Here is a 17840-nt window from a genome sequence, read left to right as displayed (position 1 = left end):
TGGATAAAAGCTGTAATACCTTGATCACAGTCCTCCAGATCATCTACATGTCTGTCTTTAACACCATAGCATGAGCCCCTGGCTCTGAGACTAGCTGCTGCAGAGTTTCCCCCCTCCCCCCAGTGTAGACATACCTACAGTGCTTTAGAAAGGAGGTAAACATAATTATTTACAGATGGGGAAGCTGAGTCACAGAAAGAGGGAGTGACTTTCCCAAAGTCATGCGACAAGCCAAGAATAAAACCCAGGGGTCTTGTGAACCCCAATCTCTATCCATAGAGCCCCAGTACCCTATCCATGAGGCTACAGTGCCCCTCCACAAAAAATGTTAATAATTCACTGTGTTTCTTTTTATAAAGCAAGCTTTCTATGGTGGCCTTCAGTAAAGAGAATTTCCAAAGAGATAAAGGCCAGACATGAAAACGTTTTCATCCACGGCAGGCGGCTAATAGATCAGTAAAATAACTGGAAAAGTCTAGGGTCCTTTTGGCAGAAGATGGAGGAAGATCATTATTGTGAATAACACTTTATGAGTCAGTGGACTCAGATCCCAGGAGAAGTGTACCATGATCAGTGGAACTGGCATCAGAGGGCCCATGTTCTCTGAATGGACTGTTATTGAGGGGAAACCAGGTAAAGAGGGAATACGGGGAGTTAGGCAGAGGGGCTTACCTTTCTTAGCACTGGTCATGTATCCGTGCCTCAGTTTCCCCACCCTGATGCTGTTCCACACACTGCTGAGCCACTGCGGTGCTTGTGACCCTCCAGTCAAAAGCCAGAAGTCCACGCCCCCTTCCAGGCTTAACACAAAAGTCCAATGGAAACCAAAACACATCGTCTTTCAGCCCCTGCAGAACTCAATTCTTTGTCCCTGTGGTTGCAGGGTGCTTCCTCCCTGGGCTAAACAATATCTTCCCCCTATGGCCTCCAGCTCTTTTTTAGCCTCTCTTCCAGCTCCAGTGTCCATTCAGCTCTTCTGGCTCAGCAATCATTGACCCACTGATGTAGAGCCTGAGAAGGGGGACTTTCGCCCTTACAACATGTTGCAGCCTGGGCTCCTAATTAAGTGCAGTCGGCAATGCCAAGCCTCTTCCTTCTCTCATCACCCCTGCTCTGGGTGATTCTCCGTTCTGCCTCTATGCCCTTTCCAGGATAACCACAGCCATCTTCCTGGCAGCCCTCAGCCTTCTGCCTGCATCTCCGGCCAGACCAAAGCTAGGCCTGACCTGCACAAAGCAGCCTCCTCTAGCCTGAGGCATCAGCTTGACCTATACAGCCCCAGTCCAGTTGCATGACTTCCCTGTAGGACCGTCCCTTTCACATCCTTCCACATAACCATATTTACCACATTCCCTCTGCCTTAAAGGCCCAACGCACCCAATGATGCCCAGGCTTGTGGCATCTGCTCTTCATTACTGATGGTACAAGCTGTAAACCCTGCAGCCAGGCCTGCTTCCCTTGCTGCCAGTGTGTGAAGTGTGACTTACAAGCTGCTCCCCACATTCACAGGGAAGCAGCTGTCCTCCGACAGCCCCAGGCCTGGTAAGTGGAAAGGGGGGGCCCAACGTATGTGAGGGCGAAGGACAGAGGGGGAACCATAGCAGGAGGGGGCACCCCAGAGTGACAGGCAGTGTTGCCGCCTTTGTAGGAGACTGTTTGCTTGGTGCTGTCATGCAAATATTCCAATGAATGCTGCTCTTGCAGGGAGTTAGGACCCCCTCTCTCCTCCACACAGCGAGAACCCTCACCCTGTCCTCACCCTCTCAGCACTGGCACCAAGACCTCCTGCCCACCTGCCTGTCCACTTCTGGCCTTGGGCTGGCATGTAGCCCTATGCGGCAGCCAAGTAGTTGTGAAGCCTGGAAGGAAGGCAGTGGTGGGGAGGGGTTGAATCTGGGCTAGCGGAGACACCAACCCCATCCTCCAGCTCATCACCATCTGTGTCTCCATTCCCCAGAGGAAGGGGCAGGGCTTCCCCTCGGAGGGGTCTTACTGCTTCTCTGATCCCCACTGCCGCAGGAATCAGATGCAGTCCTGGCGGGCGAGAGTGTGGAGCTGCAGTCTTGGTGCAACCCCAATCTCTGTCTCTCATGCTGCAACTGGTATGGGGGAAGAGCCTCCACCCTAAAGCAGTCTCTGCTGGGTGGGGCGGGGGAGGGAACAGTTCAGAACCACAGTGTTGTGGCAACAGCAAGTTTCTGCCTGTCCTGGCACAGCCCCCACAACTTATGATACTCCCCTTGCGCACCCTGCATCTCTATTGATGGGGAGCAGATCTGCTGAGTAAGAAGGGGACAGTTATACATAGTTGCTTTGAGAATCTTAAGTCACAAAGGAAGGGAGAAACTGGGAGTCTAGTAGGAAAAATGTTTCCAAGAATGAAAAGAGTGAAGATCCACAGACTCAGCCACCATTTAGCATTTGCTCAGAGATGCACCAATAAGCTATGCAGAGGGTGACTTTCAACTGAGATGAGCTTAGCAAGGCTGTTATTGACTTGGAGGGGGGTTTTCCTGCCTCTGCACCCTGGTCATTTACCCTCCTGGAGCGGACAGTAATGCTCTAGTGCATAGGTGCTGGAAATAGGGCTGCTGCTGCATGCCCTGGCTTGAAGTGGTTTCCATCATATGCAGGGTTTACAGTTTGGTTCAATGGCTCTCAGCCCCCCACCCCACTAAACAAATTGTTCCAGCACCTCTGCTCTTGGGTTTTTCTAGAGGATCCTGCAAATGTAGAGCTTTTCAATGCATAAAAGCAATTGAGACTCATTTTGCCAATATTCATGACTCTGCACGTATCCAATTTAAATTTTGTTTATTTCTTTAACAGAACAGAGGAGAGTCACTAGTTGACAAAATCTGTCATTTTTAGGTGCCTTTACTTTTCTGATGGTGTTCTCACTGCATGTCTTCTTACTACAGGCCTCAGCTCTTGTCTGTCATCTTCCCATGTACCCTGACTCGATAAACACAAGTGTACTCTGGGTTGCCCCAGTTACTCAGCACATTGAATTTTATGTAAACAAAAGATTTGGAAAGTTCACTCTGAAATTAAAAAAAGAAGTTAAGAAAAATCAAAACTTGTGTTACTTTAAACGGTTTTCTTTAGCCCCAGTTCCGTCTCCATATTAACCCTACTATTGGACCAAATTCAGCCCTGAGGTAAGAGGACAAAATTCCCATTGAAATTAATGGGAACTGTGCTGACTTATACCAGGTCTAAGCTTGTCTCAATGTATGTCAAATCAAACTCCAGAGCTTGGAAAGTCTTTAGTACCAACTATGGAAAGCTGAAATTCTCTGCTGAAATCAGCTGTGGTGCGGGCCCGGAACAACAGGAAATTTCAACTCCCGTGAGGTAAATCATTGCCTCTCCAGCTTTGTGTTCTTTCTTTCTTCCCTGACCCCCTTTACTTCACTGCTTTGTTCAGGCTGGTACTAATGAAACCTAGGTGTTTCAAAAACCCAGCTGCCTAACTTCTTAAGCACTTTCCCTCCATTGCTTCTGGTACAAAAGGTTGGGGGAGAGAAAGATGGCGGATTCAGGGAGAAAAGTAGAAGTAAGGAAGAACAGAGTCTAAGTTCAACTCTGATGTACACTGATGTGTTGCCTCTGAAGTTGGTGAAGATGCACCTGCTTGCTGAGTTTGGCCCTACAAATATTTTGCTCCCTGCAAAGCCACTGTCCTCTGCAACTTAGAATGACTGTTGAGGGAGCGGGACTTTGCCAAAAGGGGAGAATTCAGCCAGGGCCCCCCCTTGAAACCAAGTTCACACAGGAACTGGGGATATCATCTCTCCCTTCCCACATCCTCACACAATACAGTTCTGTTCTCCAAAAACACCAATTTAACCACTTTGGAATCTCCTCTCCACGACCTGGTAAGCAAACCTGTATGCATACAGTGTCATCTGCCCCAGTCTCACCACCCTTTAAAGTACCTTCAGTTGGAAAGTTTGAATGGTCTCTTTTCCTGAGTCATACATAAAAGTTCCCAGTTGAGTTTCTTTCCCAGTTTCCTCATCCAGTCCCTAAAATCAGAATGGGAAGACAGCTGGAAGGAATGATGATGTATTGGAATGTAAACATTCCGAGACTCCCACCCTGGCCGGCCTGGCCGAGCCACCCTGAGCCCCAGACTGCCCGCCCGAGCCACCCTGAATCCTGGGCCACTGGCTCTGAGCCACCAGCCACCCCAAGTCCCCAGCCCACTGGCCACCCTGGGCCACCGGCTCACCACAGCCTGCCAGCTGTGTCCAACCGCCCCGGGCCCCAGCCGGCTGGAGTCCCAGGCCCGCCCGCCCGAGTTCTCATCAGCTTCAGGGGAGAAGAGGAGTGAAGGCAGGAAGAGGAGCAGCGTGGGCAGGGCCACAGGGGAAAAGCAGGATGCGGGAGTGGGGCTTGGTCGCCCTTCCTGCAGCGGTGCTCCAAAGGCAGCAGACCAGCAGTGTGCCTCCAGAGGGAAGTGCGCCACAACCTGTTTGGGGAGGCGTGGCCTCCCCTGGCTTATTATACCCGCCACCCATGCTCGTAGCATGAGCCCCGTGAGCTCAAGTCAGTTGACCCCAGGCCCTGAGATTCGCTGTGGTCTTTTTTTTTTCAGTGTAGATGTACCCTAAGTCTCTGCTGCAATTGCAATTTCAAGTGAGCTCCCCTAAACCTATTGGACAGGGTTGCTGTGTGATGATGTTAAACAGCTGTTGTTTCCACTTAAGAGGTGGATGATGTTATCCTTCTGAATCCTTTACCAATAGCACAAGGATGTTGTGAGGCTTAGTTATTATTTGTAAGGCCACTTTGAGACACTCAGGCAAAAAGTACTATAGAAATTAACATTGTTAGTAGTGATAAAATTACACCTCATCTGAAAAAATTCCTTAACCTTGTGCACAGTTGCAAAGAGAACAGGCCTGATATCCTATAAACAGACATACAAAGCAAGTCTCTTTTCTTGTATTTACCCACCATGAAATTCCAGTTTAAAAAGTTAAAGGCAGATACTCACACATACAGCAAAATCCTTTGGGGCACTAGTTACATCTCCAGAGGGAGAGATTGCCTTAGAGATGTGCTGGAGTGTAACAGCGGTTGGGTAAATTTTTTCAGGCAACTTAATTACTACCTGCCCCTGAGATCCTTGGAAAGCCCAGCAGTTTCCAGGGTGAACGTCTGGCTGGAAGCAGAAACCAACTCCAATTAACACTGATGGAGTAACACATCCCATATACAAGTGTATTCAGTGAAAAGCACAAAAAATGGTGTCTTCTGTTATTTGACTTTATGCTGGTAAATTAATACAGTTCTATCAAATCTACAAAAATGTAGATTTCCTTGCCTCTCTATCACCTGAACAGAGAGCTTTAATATTTTATGACATTGAGCTCATAGATCAAACCTGAGACTTTCTTATTATTTATTATAGGGAAAATTGCCTTTCCAATAACACTTGAACTTAGGCCATAGCACCATCAGAGTCAATAAAGTTCCATCTTTCTACTACACATCTGAACTGGGGCCCAAGAATGATTTTTAAATCCGGCCAGAGGTGTTTGCAGTCATTCAAAGCATGGGTCTAAAGATTAAAGATCACAGACAACAGAAGAGAACGTGGCTTTCAGTGGTGTTAAGTACAAATGCCAGCAGGAAGTTGGGACAAAGAAATAACATCCACATCAAAGGGATTTTTGTTGTGATACAGTAATTCTTCCACTACTGGGAGCAAATGGTTTCTATGAACTAGCCCGAGTGTACCCAGGAACCTGGTGAAGAAGGCCATGACATAGTCAGAGTGGTTCACATTGGAGGTTGCTCCCAGTGGACCTGATTCACCCTCATAAAAAAACCTCATGCCATAATGTTGGGTTTACAGGAAATTACTTGATTTCTTCACCCTTCTTGGAGGAAGAAAGGGAATCGCTACTATTACTTATTATTGATTATTTCTATTGCATTAGCGCCTAGAGACCCCAAGGACAATCAGGGGCTCGTGGTGCTAAGACACTAAGAAACGTTGAGGGAGACATGGCCCTTGCCCTAAAGATCTTACAATCTAAGGTCCCAATCCAGTACCCACGGACGTTAATGGGAATTTTTCCAGTGACTTCAGAGGGCACTGGATCAGTTCCTAAAGAGGCAAGCAACATATGAAGGGCGGAGGAGAGAAAGACAATTAAAATGTATAGATTTTTATATGCATTAACTACATATTTATGCCCTGGGTTTTTAGTCTGTAAATAAAGAAGTGAGAACTCCACTGACGTCTGTGGGCTTCAGATCAGGCTCAAAGGCCCTCATCCACAAAGATACTTAGGTGCCTAAACTCCAGACTTAGGCACCTATGACTAGGGTTTAGGTGCTTATGTTCCAGTTTAGGCTTCACTGTGATCCAAAAAAAATTCTGCCGAATGTTGTAGGTGCCTAATCTGACTCGGTGCCAAAGTCTTCTGGGTAAAAGTTCCATTGGCAACTATGTTTCTGCCTGTAAATATGTGCACTGCTGCCTCTCTCTAGGCCACCAGACACCTATCTCACATCAAAGCCTGAGCAAGAAAGAGAGAGAGAGAGTACAGTGCAGTATAGTGGTTAGGGCACCAGCTGGGAGGTGGGAGACCTGTGTCCAGTCCCCCACGTCAATGACTCATTTATCCACAGCAGAACAGCTTCAACAAGAGAGACTGAGGAAGCCACACATCAGAATATACCATAGCTCAGTGGTTAGAGCATTCTCGGGAGAAGACCCCTGTTCAAATTTCTTCTCTCCCCCTGCAGAGGGGAGAATTTAATTTGGGTCTCCAACATGTCAGGTTAGTGCTCTAACCACGGGGCTAAAAGTTATAAGGTGGGAACCTCCTCCTCTGGCCCTTTTATGTGGCGCAAGGTAGGCACCTAACTCATTCTCACAAGAAATGACTTGGGCACCTAAGCCGTCTAACTCCAGGAGAGAGGTTCCCCTTGTGAATTACTAATTAGAATCAGGCACCTATCTCCAAGAGAGGGGAGGGGCTTAGACACCCCTCTCTCATCAACATCTCCCATCGGCTAGCTTAGGAGACTCCCTGCCTAGCATGATGACTTTTGTGGATCCCATTGTAAGTTGCCTATCTCTTCCTATTCATTGTATAGGAAGCCTGGGTGCCTAAAACAGGCTTTGTGGCTCACAGTGTTGTTCCTGTGATTTTTCAGGCACCTAAAAGTTAGGTGCCATGATACTGAGCATTGCAACACCTAATTCCCTTTGTGGGTGTGGGTTTAAATGCAGGTTATCTACCCCCAACTGCCCCTCAACCTTTCCTTAATTAGTTGGCTAACTAATTGTAGGTTTATCACTGAAGAACAGGTTTCTTGAGAAAGTTTTTGAATGAGGATATTTGAAAGTAGTATAAGAGAGTACACAAAGTAGACAGATGTGCTCTACCTGTAAAATAGTATCTGGAGGGTTTGCAGAAGAAAAGAACCATGAACCAAAACAACACCCCTCTGTTCTCCCAAGTTCAAAACTCTTAGATGTTCTGCCTGTATCAATGGTGGCACCTGCAATTAAAATATGAATAGATTAAAAAAGGCCAGAGCCTATGACAAGCAGTGGATTACAAAATATTTCTAATGTTACATATAGACCATCAGTCTATCCATCCTATGTTCCTCACAGTGGTATCTGAGTTCCTAGGTTTCAAAGAAGAAGAGTGGCTACAATATCTTATGGCTGGATTTATGTCACAATATGATGTAGAGAACATCCCATAATGATCTGATATGGAGATTAGCATGGTATAAATGATGAATCAATATCTAGAATGGGTTTATGTCACACTATTGTAAGGAAAATCAAGATCTCTCATTCACCTTTGGTGAAGTGCATAAATCAGTGCAGAGGAGAAGAATGTCTCAGATACTTTTTAAAAGTTCATAACAACATTACCAGATACATCATGGTTTAGTGGTGAGGGAAGAGGACAGGGATTCTGCTGACTTGGGTTGTATCCCTGACTCTGCCACTGACTTCCTGTCTGAACATAGGCAAGTCAACTTAGCACCTCTGTGTCTCAGTTTCCCCAGTTTGTTAAGGAGGAATAACTATATTTATCATTGTAAAGGTGCTATATAAGAGCAGAATGCTAGTAGTATCCTTACCTATGGATTTCTGAGCCCAGTCAGGCATCTGGATATGGTCCTCATAAACCTTCTTAAATGCTACATTTATCATCTCTAGCACTTGCTGAAAAAAAAGAGAAGACATAAGGTAATGAAGGGAAAGATATTTGCAAACAACATAAACACTCACAGGCACTTAAGGTGAAATACTCAGTGTCAATGAGAAAAATCACAATAAAACACACAATGGTAACTTCTATCTCAAATAAGTTTTCCCAGTAACTGTTGGAAGGATATAAACTCATTCAGCTACTGAGGTGGAGGCCACACAGTAAAGCTCTCCACTGCTGTGTCAGAGACCTGGGTTTGATTTCCACATCATTCTATTGTTCTAGAGGCCAGCTGACTATGAGAGCACCATGAATACCAGCCAGTCCCCAGAATGCAAGAAAGAGTATTTCACCACTCAGTAATGATCCAGATAGAGAGCTAAGAAGAGGCACTGATGGGGAGTCTTATATACTCCTCCGCTAAAGTTGGTGGCTCAATTAAAAGTGACTTTGAGAATAGGTGTCAAGGCTAAGGAATTGAAATGATCAAGTCTCCGTGATGGGAAGAGAGGGTTAAGTTAAAAAACAAAAACTAGCCCTTATTATTATAAGATGTACTTATACAGTGTTTCCATCCAAGGAGTTCAAAGCACTTCATAAAGACAGGGAAGTATTATCTCAGTTGTACAAATGGAACAATAAATGCATAAAAAGCTTAAGAGACATGCCCACAGTCACAAAGCAAGACAATGGCAGAGTCAGGGTGTGACAGGGTGATGGGCAAAGGGTAGCTGATTCAGCCTTTTGTCACGCCAGCTTCCATTTAGGGGAATAAATTAACGCTGGCTGGAGTTAATCTGGCCCTAATTGAGGAAGCAGAGACAGCTGTCGCCTAATTAGCCTGGGGCTGTATGAAAGCCTCAGAAGGAAGAAACTGGGGGCAGGGGCAGAAAGAAAGAGAAAGGGGGGGGAGAAATAGCGCTTTCCTCCTGCCTGCAGACAGTGAAGGGCCAGCTGTATATGGTGAAATGGTGGTGGGAACAAGTCTGTGAATAAACTGCACGAGTGGTTACTAACCCCAGGGTCTCAGAGTGATTTTGTGAATCTAGCAGAGGTGGGACTCTAGGGAGCCCGGCTGTGCTGTGCTACACATGGGGGTTTGTCTGGGATCCCATGCCAGAGCAAGTGTTTGGCAGTCCGGAGATGGAGGAGAGCCTGTAATGGCTGGTCAAGCAGCAGGAGGAGGTGCAGAAGGCAATGCAGAGTTTTCAGCAAGCCCACTAGCTGGAGAGACAGGCCTGGCTCACCTGGCAGGCAGAACAGCAGAAGAGCCTGCAGGACTTCATTCGGGAGCAGGCTGGCATCCAACAGCAGCTCCTGCAGAAAGTGATGAGTCCCACGGGAGGGGATGGCATTCGGGTGCCGGGCTTAGGACTGTATAAAATGGGCCCGACAGATGACCTCGATGCCTTCCTAGGCACATTTGAGTGGGTAGCTGTGGGAGCTGGATGGGATAGGGCAACCTCAGCCCTGCGACTAGCTCCCTACCTAGCCAGCGAAGCCCAAGCAGCTTACATGGCCCTAAGTGAAGAGCAGGCCAGGAATTATGAAGCGGTAAAGGCAGCCATCCTGGATTGGGCAGGGCTGTCCGTGGAGAAGTATGGCCAGAAGTTATAGTTGGCGAGGTGGATGGGGGGTGGGTTGCGGCCCTGGGCATTCGCTCAAAAGTTAATGGACTGGGCCACCCGCTGGCTGAGGCCAGACACCCAGACAGTGGGGGAGATCATGGACATGCTTGTCCTGGAGCAGTTTTTACAAGGCCTCCCTGAGAACATAAACGTGTGGGCGAGGAGGCATCAACCAAATATGGTAGAGGCGGCCGTAAAGGTTACGGAGGAGTACACGGAGGCAGATTTCCCCAGGAGGGAGGGATGGCCGTGCAAGGAAGTGGAGACCGGGAGAAGGCCCAGAAAACCCCCCCACCTGGGAAGGGCCCCAAGAACAAACGGGAGGACACCCGAGTGGCTCCCATGGGATCCAGGCCGGTTGTCTACTGGCAGTGCGGATGACCAGGACACAAGAATGGGGACTTGCTGCACATGGATTGTGGGAGGGCAGAGCTTTGTGGCTGGGCAAATGCTGGAGGGCAGGGGAAGGGGCGGAAGCCATCCAGCATTCCAGTAATGATGGGGAGGAAACTCCAGCGAGGCCTGGTGGATTCAGCCTTGGCCTGCTCCCTGGTACAAAGGAAGCTGGTAGGGCTGCACTGGTGGATTCCCGGTGCGAAGATGGACTTAGAATGCATCCATGGGGATAGGAGTAAATACCCTATGGCCCGGGTGCCCCTTGAGGTTTGGGGCAGGTTTAAGTGGCAGTGGGTTGGGGTAGTAAAGGGCCTGTCTTGCATGGTGGTGGTAGGTATGGACTGGGACCCCTTCCCAGGAGGGAAGATGGGCAGAGGGAGAAAGCCCAAGATAGGAAAAATGGGAGATCCGAGAAGAAAACCCCTAGACAACAGAGCCCAAGAAAGGAGAGGGAAGCTATGGGCGAGATGTCCACGCAGGGTCCTTGACTGGAGAGCAAGGCCCAGTGGAGGCCCTTAATAGCAGACCCCCAAAGAAAGAGACCCAGGCCCCATTGCACAAGCTTGGGGGACAGGAAATACTGAATGTCCGGAAGAGGACCATGACCAACCCCAAACTCCTGATGGAAGGGAAGGGGGGAAACCAGGAGAACACCCAGGGGGCTGTGAATGGTGCAAGGACCTGTGGGTTGTGGGGGAGCTATGGGGCCCCCCACACAATGTAGTTTCTGTGGGTAGGGGATGGAGGAACCCCACACAGCAAACCCTGGGACTGACCTGTTAGAAGGAGGAGAGGATGCAGAAAGGCAAACCAGGTGGTTGGAGAAGGGGGAGGAGGTGTGTGATAGGGTGCTGGGCAAAGGGTTGCTGATTCAGCCCTCTGTCACGCCAGCTCCCACTTAGGGGAATAAATTAGATCTGGCTGGAGGTAACCTGGCCCAAATAGGTGGCAGTTGTCTCTGCTTCCCCAAATTAGCCTGGGGCTATATAAAAGCCTCAGTGGAAGGAAGCCAGGGGGGGAGCCTAAAGAAAGGGGAAAAGGCAGGGAGGTAGCTCTTCCCTCCTGCCTGCAGACGATGAAGGGCCAACTGTATATGGTGAAACAGTGGTGGGAACAAGTCTGTGAATAAACTGCATGAGTAGTTACTAACCCCAGGGTGACTTTGTGAATCTAGCAGAGGCAGGAGCCAAAGGGGGCCCTGCCGCGCTCTGCTGCACAGGGATACAATCCAGCTTTCCTGACTCTCAGTTCAATGCCTTAATTACTACACTCACTGCCTCTGAAATTAAGTTTGCTATCCTGTAGTGTAAGAGACACCTCATACCTCTAGCTGCAGTTTGGGATCAACTGTTTAAGGACTTTGGGATTCCAGATTATACATTTCCAGGAATAAGTAGGAACCTAAACAATGTTACTGGTATAGTGCCACCCACATGGTAATGTTCAGTGTTACACTTACAAGACATTTTGGTGAGAAATGCCATAATTACCAAAGTTCTAGCAGATTCTGTCAGAGCACAGCAGTGAGAAATCTCCAAGAGTGAGATTTTCAAAAGTGCTCCGCACTGGCGCAACTCTGCTCCCAGCAAAGTCAATGGTAAATCTCCCACTGACTTCAATGGAAGCAGTGTCAGGCCAGCGCTGAGTGTTTTGAAAATCCCATCCCTAATGTTCAGGTCCATAGCAAGGACTAACAGGCCCTAATTGGCTAGGAACGGTGTGACAAGAAGCAGTGTGAGGGTATGGGGAGAGCTACAGAAAGGTCTAATTATACAATTCCAGTCTCTTACATCCCTGTTCTCTCCTGGGATGTCACTCTCCTCCAGGATTTCTTGAACAGAATGCAGGATGCCCTCCATCACACCATTGATCTCTGCACGCAGATGCTGCACCTGCTCTTTAATATGTTCTATTTCATGGACTTTTTCTTCCAATAAAGTATGTGACTGCCTTGAAAACATGGAAATACAGATATTAGACACTATTCTGCATAATAAATAAACAAATAAATTTGTTAGTCTCTAAGGTGCCACAAGTACTCCTGTTCTATTCTGCATTCAGTGAGAACAGGAGACAGCAAATACACCCGTGCCTCTCTTTTCGCTGGTCAGATGGACAAACTTGCCCCATTCCCTCCATTTTGAGGAGAATGAGTTTTCATTGATACCAGATGTAATGTAGGCAGAACCTCTGCTGCCTTCGTGCACTTGGAGGACTGTGGAATCTTAACCTGAGACTGCATTCTTGAGGACATCATTGTCAGCACTAGGGATAGAACCCAGGACCTCCAGCTGCAAAAGCAAGAGCCCCTGTACTGCTTCAGTAAAGGGAGTCACTCTATTAGTTAAGTAAGCCAGCTCTAATCCTCAGAGTGAACCAGCTACTAGGAGACATAATCGTGCACATTTAGCCAGAGAGTTAGTGACACCTCCACTGAAGTAGGGAGTAAATTCATTGTCAAGCAATCCCTCTTACCACAGTGACTTCAGCTCTGTTTCGTGTAGCTCTGTCGTTTCCTGTAAGAGAAAGGCAAGCAAATATGCTAACCACTAATACAGCCTCAGTGGAGACTTCTCAAGGTAGGCAGGGTAGACGTTCCTTCCTTTCTTTGGAGTCAGATACAATAGGCCCAATGAATTGACACCAGTAATCCCAGTGCATATAGGGAGTCGCAACCTGCAGCCCCGACTTTTCCCTTATACGGTACTGGCAAAAGTCTTATTAACGTTAATGGCCATTCTGCCTTTTTGATGAAAGTGCAAAAACTGCAGGAGCCTGCCACAGATGCTGTGGGTTGAAACTTTGTCTAGGAAGGCAATTACTGAAGCTGCTTCTCATTTTGGCTCAGAGGAGGTTCTTTTCCTGTCCCAAGAGACACTTACCTGTGATGCTAGTCCCTCTGCTAATCTCCTGGACGATAGTGAGCCAACACAGTAAATACCTGCTGCAAATCACACACACAACAGAGAATTATTTCACCAAGATTTGTAATCACCACGAAGGCCAGGTTATCTACTTCCAAACCCACATGATAACATGTTAGCTACGGAGAGCTGAAGTTGGGGTGCATACAGATCTGAAAAAACTGTGCTCCAGCCTATCACACTTATGCCCAGCCCCAGAGATCCACATACCCATGACATGATTATTGCAACTCAATATATCTAGGAATGCTGCCACATCCACCAGCTCCAACTGGTACAGAATGCAGCAGCCAATCTGCAAGACAACACTGGTCACGGTGAGCACATCTCCCCGATACTCCTCTCTCTGAATTGTCTCTCCTCTGAAAAGAGTTCAGGTCTAGGTCTCTGTCCTGACATTCAAAGCCATCCCTGGGATTGGCCCTGGCTATCTGAGATTGTCTCCCCTTTCACATGTGTGACCTCCCAGAATGTTCCTCCTGAACAATGCAATGTCATGTTGACCAATAATGGGAGGCTCCTGAGGAGGAAAGACAGAACTTTCAAAGGAGCTGGTTCTAGACTATGGAACGCGCTTGTTCCCACAAGAGATATGAATGGCCAGAGTCCTCACCACATTCAGGACTAAATGTGGAACTTAGCTCTTCAACTTCGCTTTCTTCACAAGAAAGGAGTTCCTCGCACAGAAAAAAATCTCAGCATATTACTCACCTACTCTGTCTCCCACAACCCAACCTATCCCCATTCCTCCCCCAAACTTCTCAACTAACCCACCTATTTACTCCAGCAGGATGGCAAGGAAAAGAAAGGGTGATTGCGATTGTTATTTGGAAATACTGGGAGGTGCTTGGAGGTGTTTTTGGCCATGGAATTATCTAGGTAGAGAGTGAAGAAAAACACACACACATAAAATAGTAGAGTGAGCTCTAGTCATAAGAATCCCTAAATCAATGCAATTAGATTAATTCAGTAAGCAGGCATTTTTGTTTCTAAACTGGAAGTTGAGATTAGACCTTTACATGCCCCCTGAATTCCATGAATACTCACCATAAATGATTGGAACCAGCAACAACAGGATCTTGAAGAATTTCTTGCCGTTCTGCAAGGTGATTAGGTCTCTGAAGAAGACCAAGTACAGAGTTATCACAGCATCCATACACACCCATACAATCTTGTTCTGATATTGCATTTATTTGGGCTGAGGCAAATCCTGTAACCCCCATTGCAGGCTAATAGCACCCATTTGGAAGCAGAACTGATGTGGTTCTGCTCTGAAGTGAGGGCTTAGTTGCAGACAGCTTGCATAGAGGTCCCTTCCTCCTGCGTTCCATAGAAGATTCTGCATGCCCTAATCTAAAATGCAGCAGAATTGGGATAGGGTGGGGTTGAGGCAAAGAGGAAGCAAGATATGGCTGATGGATCTGTGACTAGCGAAACTGGGCCAGAGAGACTGGTCAAATCATATCCATGGACTTTGAGGGAAGAAGCATCAGCCAGAGTCTACTGCGGCCCTTAGCCTTCAATAGCAGCCATGTACTCTATACCCCTGGGCCTCACAGCACTCTCCTCTGATTAGCTCATTTACTCAGGCTGTTTTCAGGGACTGAGATTTTGGCCAATGGCAGGTCTAGGTAGAGAGCGAGCAGAGGGACTTTGTTACTATTTGGTTTCATGAGCAGCTGCCACAGAACTGCACAGAACCTGTCCAAGTGACAATCTGAACAGCAGCCAATGTGAATCATGGATTCCTTGTTTCTAACTGGGCCCACAGGCCCATTACTCGTATCCCAGTCTCTCCGACCCAGTTTCCTATTATGACTCCCAAATATCCATTTCCTCCCCAATACACCTTCAGAAGAATTTTACTTTCACGCTTACTTTATGGAGATACAGGCCTTTATGAAGGCTCTTGGGAGGGAGGCAAAGGCCATTATCAGAAGGCATGGGATGTTAAATACTGTTCCTGTGAAAACAAACCACAAAGCAGTTAGGGCTTGATCTAACGGCCATCAAAAACTATGGGAGTTTTCCCATTGATTTCAATGGGCTTTGGATCAGCCCCTTACTTTAAATTGCTTCCACATTCACGTCTTCATTAACCCACCAATGGGACATCACACAAAATGTACATTAGCACATACATACACCAGGATTTTCCTACATCATTACATTTGTTTACATTAGTGGTTCCAATCTCTGGGTCGCATAGGTGTTTTCTGGGGGTGGTGCAGGGAGCACAATTTTTTATGTGAAATAGGGAAAGTGACTTTAGCCTTTATTACTATTAATTATTATAATGTAGCTCCAAGTGTGTGCCATGCCCTTTACAGAGAAATGTAAAGACAAGGTATCTGCCCCAAAAAAGGCTGAAAATGTGTCCTTCCAAATGTAAATTGCTGACTGAATTAGGTGAATTTAATTTACAGTACAGCATATTCTTTCATGGACCTGTAGGAAGACCATATTTTAGAATATGTACAAGAAACTATAGGTATGCAATGCAGCCAAGAATTTCAAAAGTGATTAGGCTGTGGGGGACTGGCTGGCATAATCCTAACCCTAAAGTTGTTGCCTCATCTCTACCTCCAAAGTGGAAATCAGGCTTTTCCAGTTTTCTGATTCTTGCCAAAGTCAATACGGTTCTGCCCACTGATGCCAAGAACATTCCCTGACATTCTGGAATTGATTGGATTGAGTTTTCCAGAGTTGCTGTGTTACAGACAGGCAGATAGACAGAGATGCCATGGAGTTGTGTGTAGGGCATCACATCTTTGGACCAGTAAGAAAACAAACAAAATAAAAAATGCACATCAGCATTTCTTGCCAGTGAAATTACATGTCTGTCAGTTGCATCAATGCAATCCTTTGCACTCCACTCGCCATGTCAGACTACCTGCCCTTGATGCAGCTTTTGCTTGTGAAAGCTTTCCTTACTCTTGCTACTGAGCATCAGGAATATATATTATAAGAGAAAAAGTTCCATTGTACATACGTAGTACACTCTTTTGGGGTGGCCGAGATCCACGGGATGATGAAGCATTGGTGTTGGTCTCAATTGCCAAGTAGGACATTCTGGTAAATACCTCACCTGTCAAAGAAACATCATGTCATTAGGCAGGCAACCTGTCCCAGCTTCCTTTCTATTTTCCTCCAACCATTCAGGTGGAGTCTAAGTGCTTCTGGGATCTACAATTTGTTTTCTCTGTGTCTCCCCTTCCATTGCTGTCCTCCTGTTCTCTTTCTGCTGTAATTGGTGGGTAGATGTGACCAACAAAATGCCTTGGGACAAGATTTCCTGTTCTCACAGTGGGCTGCACAGACTGCTCATACCCTATAGAATAGCACTTGCTATCTGGAGATCATTTGCTGGCCCTTAGTGGTGGTGCCTCCTTCACTGAAGAGCCTGGGCAAATGAAGAAGCTGTAAAGGAGGAGATTAAAGTATAGCAGGCTTCTCTAGCAACCGTTGCAGCCATAAGAGGAAGAATGAAAGGAACCCATTATCCAGTGTAAACTTAAGCGTTAGAGAAAGTTTCTTGTTCTGTATTTCTATGCCATGGACTTCAGTGGGAGCTTGTCATGACCCCATGTCTTCTGTTTGGCTCAGAGAGATATCATGGACCCTTTATTCTGTGTAGCTATCTGTTACAGTTGGCCTGTGTGATTGGGCAGTGTTTTCTGGTTATGATTAGATAATATTTTATGTGCATGTTCACTCAATTAGCCTGAAGAAAAGCTAAAATGCACACAGGGAGTCCAGTCATGTAAACCTTCTTGCCATGAACTTCCTGACTTCCCACTTGCATGAGCAAGGGTTGCAGGATCAGGACCACCTGTATTGTAGGGAGGGATTAAGCTGGCCAGGAGTGCCAGTGTTGTGAAACGTATGCCCACTGAACTCTTGCCTTTCTACCTGTATTGACAGGTTTTTAAAAAACATCTGGTTTGCCAATCTTTTTCCATAGAAAGCAGGGAAAATAAAAATCTCCCTTTAGCACCAATTATAGTATTTTACAGTTTCATTCTCAAAGGAGCCCAGAGTGCTTTACAAACAAAAACAAAGAACTGTTCTTTAGCTGGACTTACTCTCATCTGCCTGGCGCGTCTCAGTTGTTTTTGAAGACCCTTGGCTAGAAGTGGTGAGAATTGATTCAGCAGAGTTACTCCCAGGCATTGTCTGTGACAGTAAGTGCCTATTGAGAGAAAGAAGGGGGTAAATTACCCACCATTTCCATTATTTAACTAGGCAATGAGGAACAGCCAGATTTTTAGGTCACAGAGGAAACATCTGCAACAACAACAAAAAGGTACAGAAAAGGTACCCCCACCCACTCTCTCATGTCCCAGAATCACACTGCTGGCTCTCCCAGATGGGAGCCTCAATGAACAGCACACCCCAGCAGTCCAGTTTAGAACTAGACGTCCAATTTTAACTCTCCCTTGGAAGAAAACTCCTTTAAACCTGCTTCTACAATACGAATATTATTAGTTTCCCTAAATAATCACCAGTACAGAAAACATGGCCGTGTTCTCCCATGGTCCAAAAAGAAAAAGGTATAAATAGAACTCTTACCAATGATCACTGGTGAGAGAAGGCTGGAGAGAAAGTGGGTGCTAATTTATGGGTGAGCCATATCAATCTTTCTCAAGTATGTTGGGTCACTGTAGAAGCAAATTATATATTTGTAAAGA

General features: G+C 46.7%; 1 protein-coding gene across 1 annotated transcript; it reads right to left on the bottom strand.

Moving 5' to 3' along the window:
- Window positions 1-2924: 2924 nt before the first annotated feature.
- On the bottom strand, window positions 2925-17322 carry LOC128838987 (SUN domain-containing protein 3-like). The gene is made up of 12 exons (XM_054031576.1): window positions 17235-17322; window positions 16142-16237; window positions 15028-15112; window positions 14197-14267; window positions 13108-13169; window positions 12701-12741; window positions 12016-12175; window positions 8131-8215; window positions 7415-7530; window positions 5006-5173; window positions 3942-4031; window positions 2925-3044 (listed from the first exon to the last, which is right to left on the bottom strand). The coding sequence occupies exons 1-12, from the start codon at window positions 17320-17322 to the stop codon at window positions 2925-2927; spliced, it is 1182 nt and encodes a 393-aa protein (XP_053887551.1).
- Between the last annotated feature and the right edge of the window lie 518 nt (window positions 17323-17840).

Source organism: Malaclemys terrapin, chromosome 6, assembly GCF_027887155.1.
Source record: "Malaclemys terrapin pileata isolate rMalTer1 chromosome 6, rMalTer1.hap1, whole genome shotgun sequence".
Classification (NCBI taxonomy): Eukaryota; Metazoa; Chordata; order Testudines; family Emydidae; genus Malaclemys; species Malaclemys terrapin.
The sequence above is the reverse complement of the archived record's forward strand: the minus strand, read 5'-3'. Positions and strand labels throughout refer to the sequence as shown.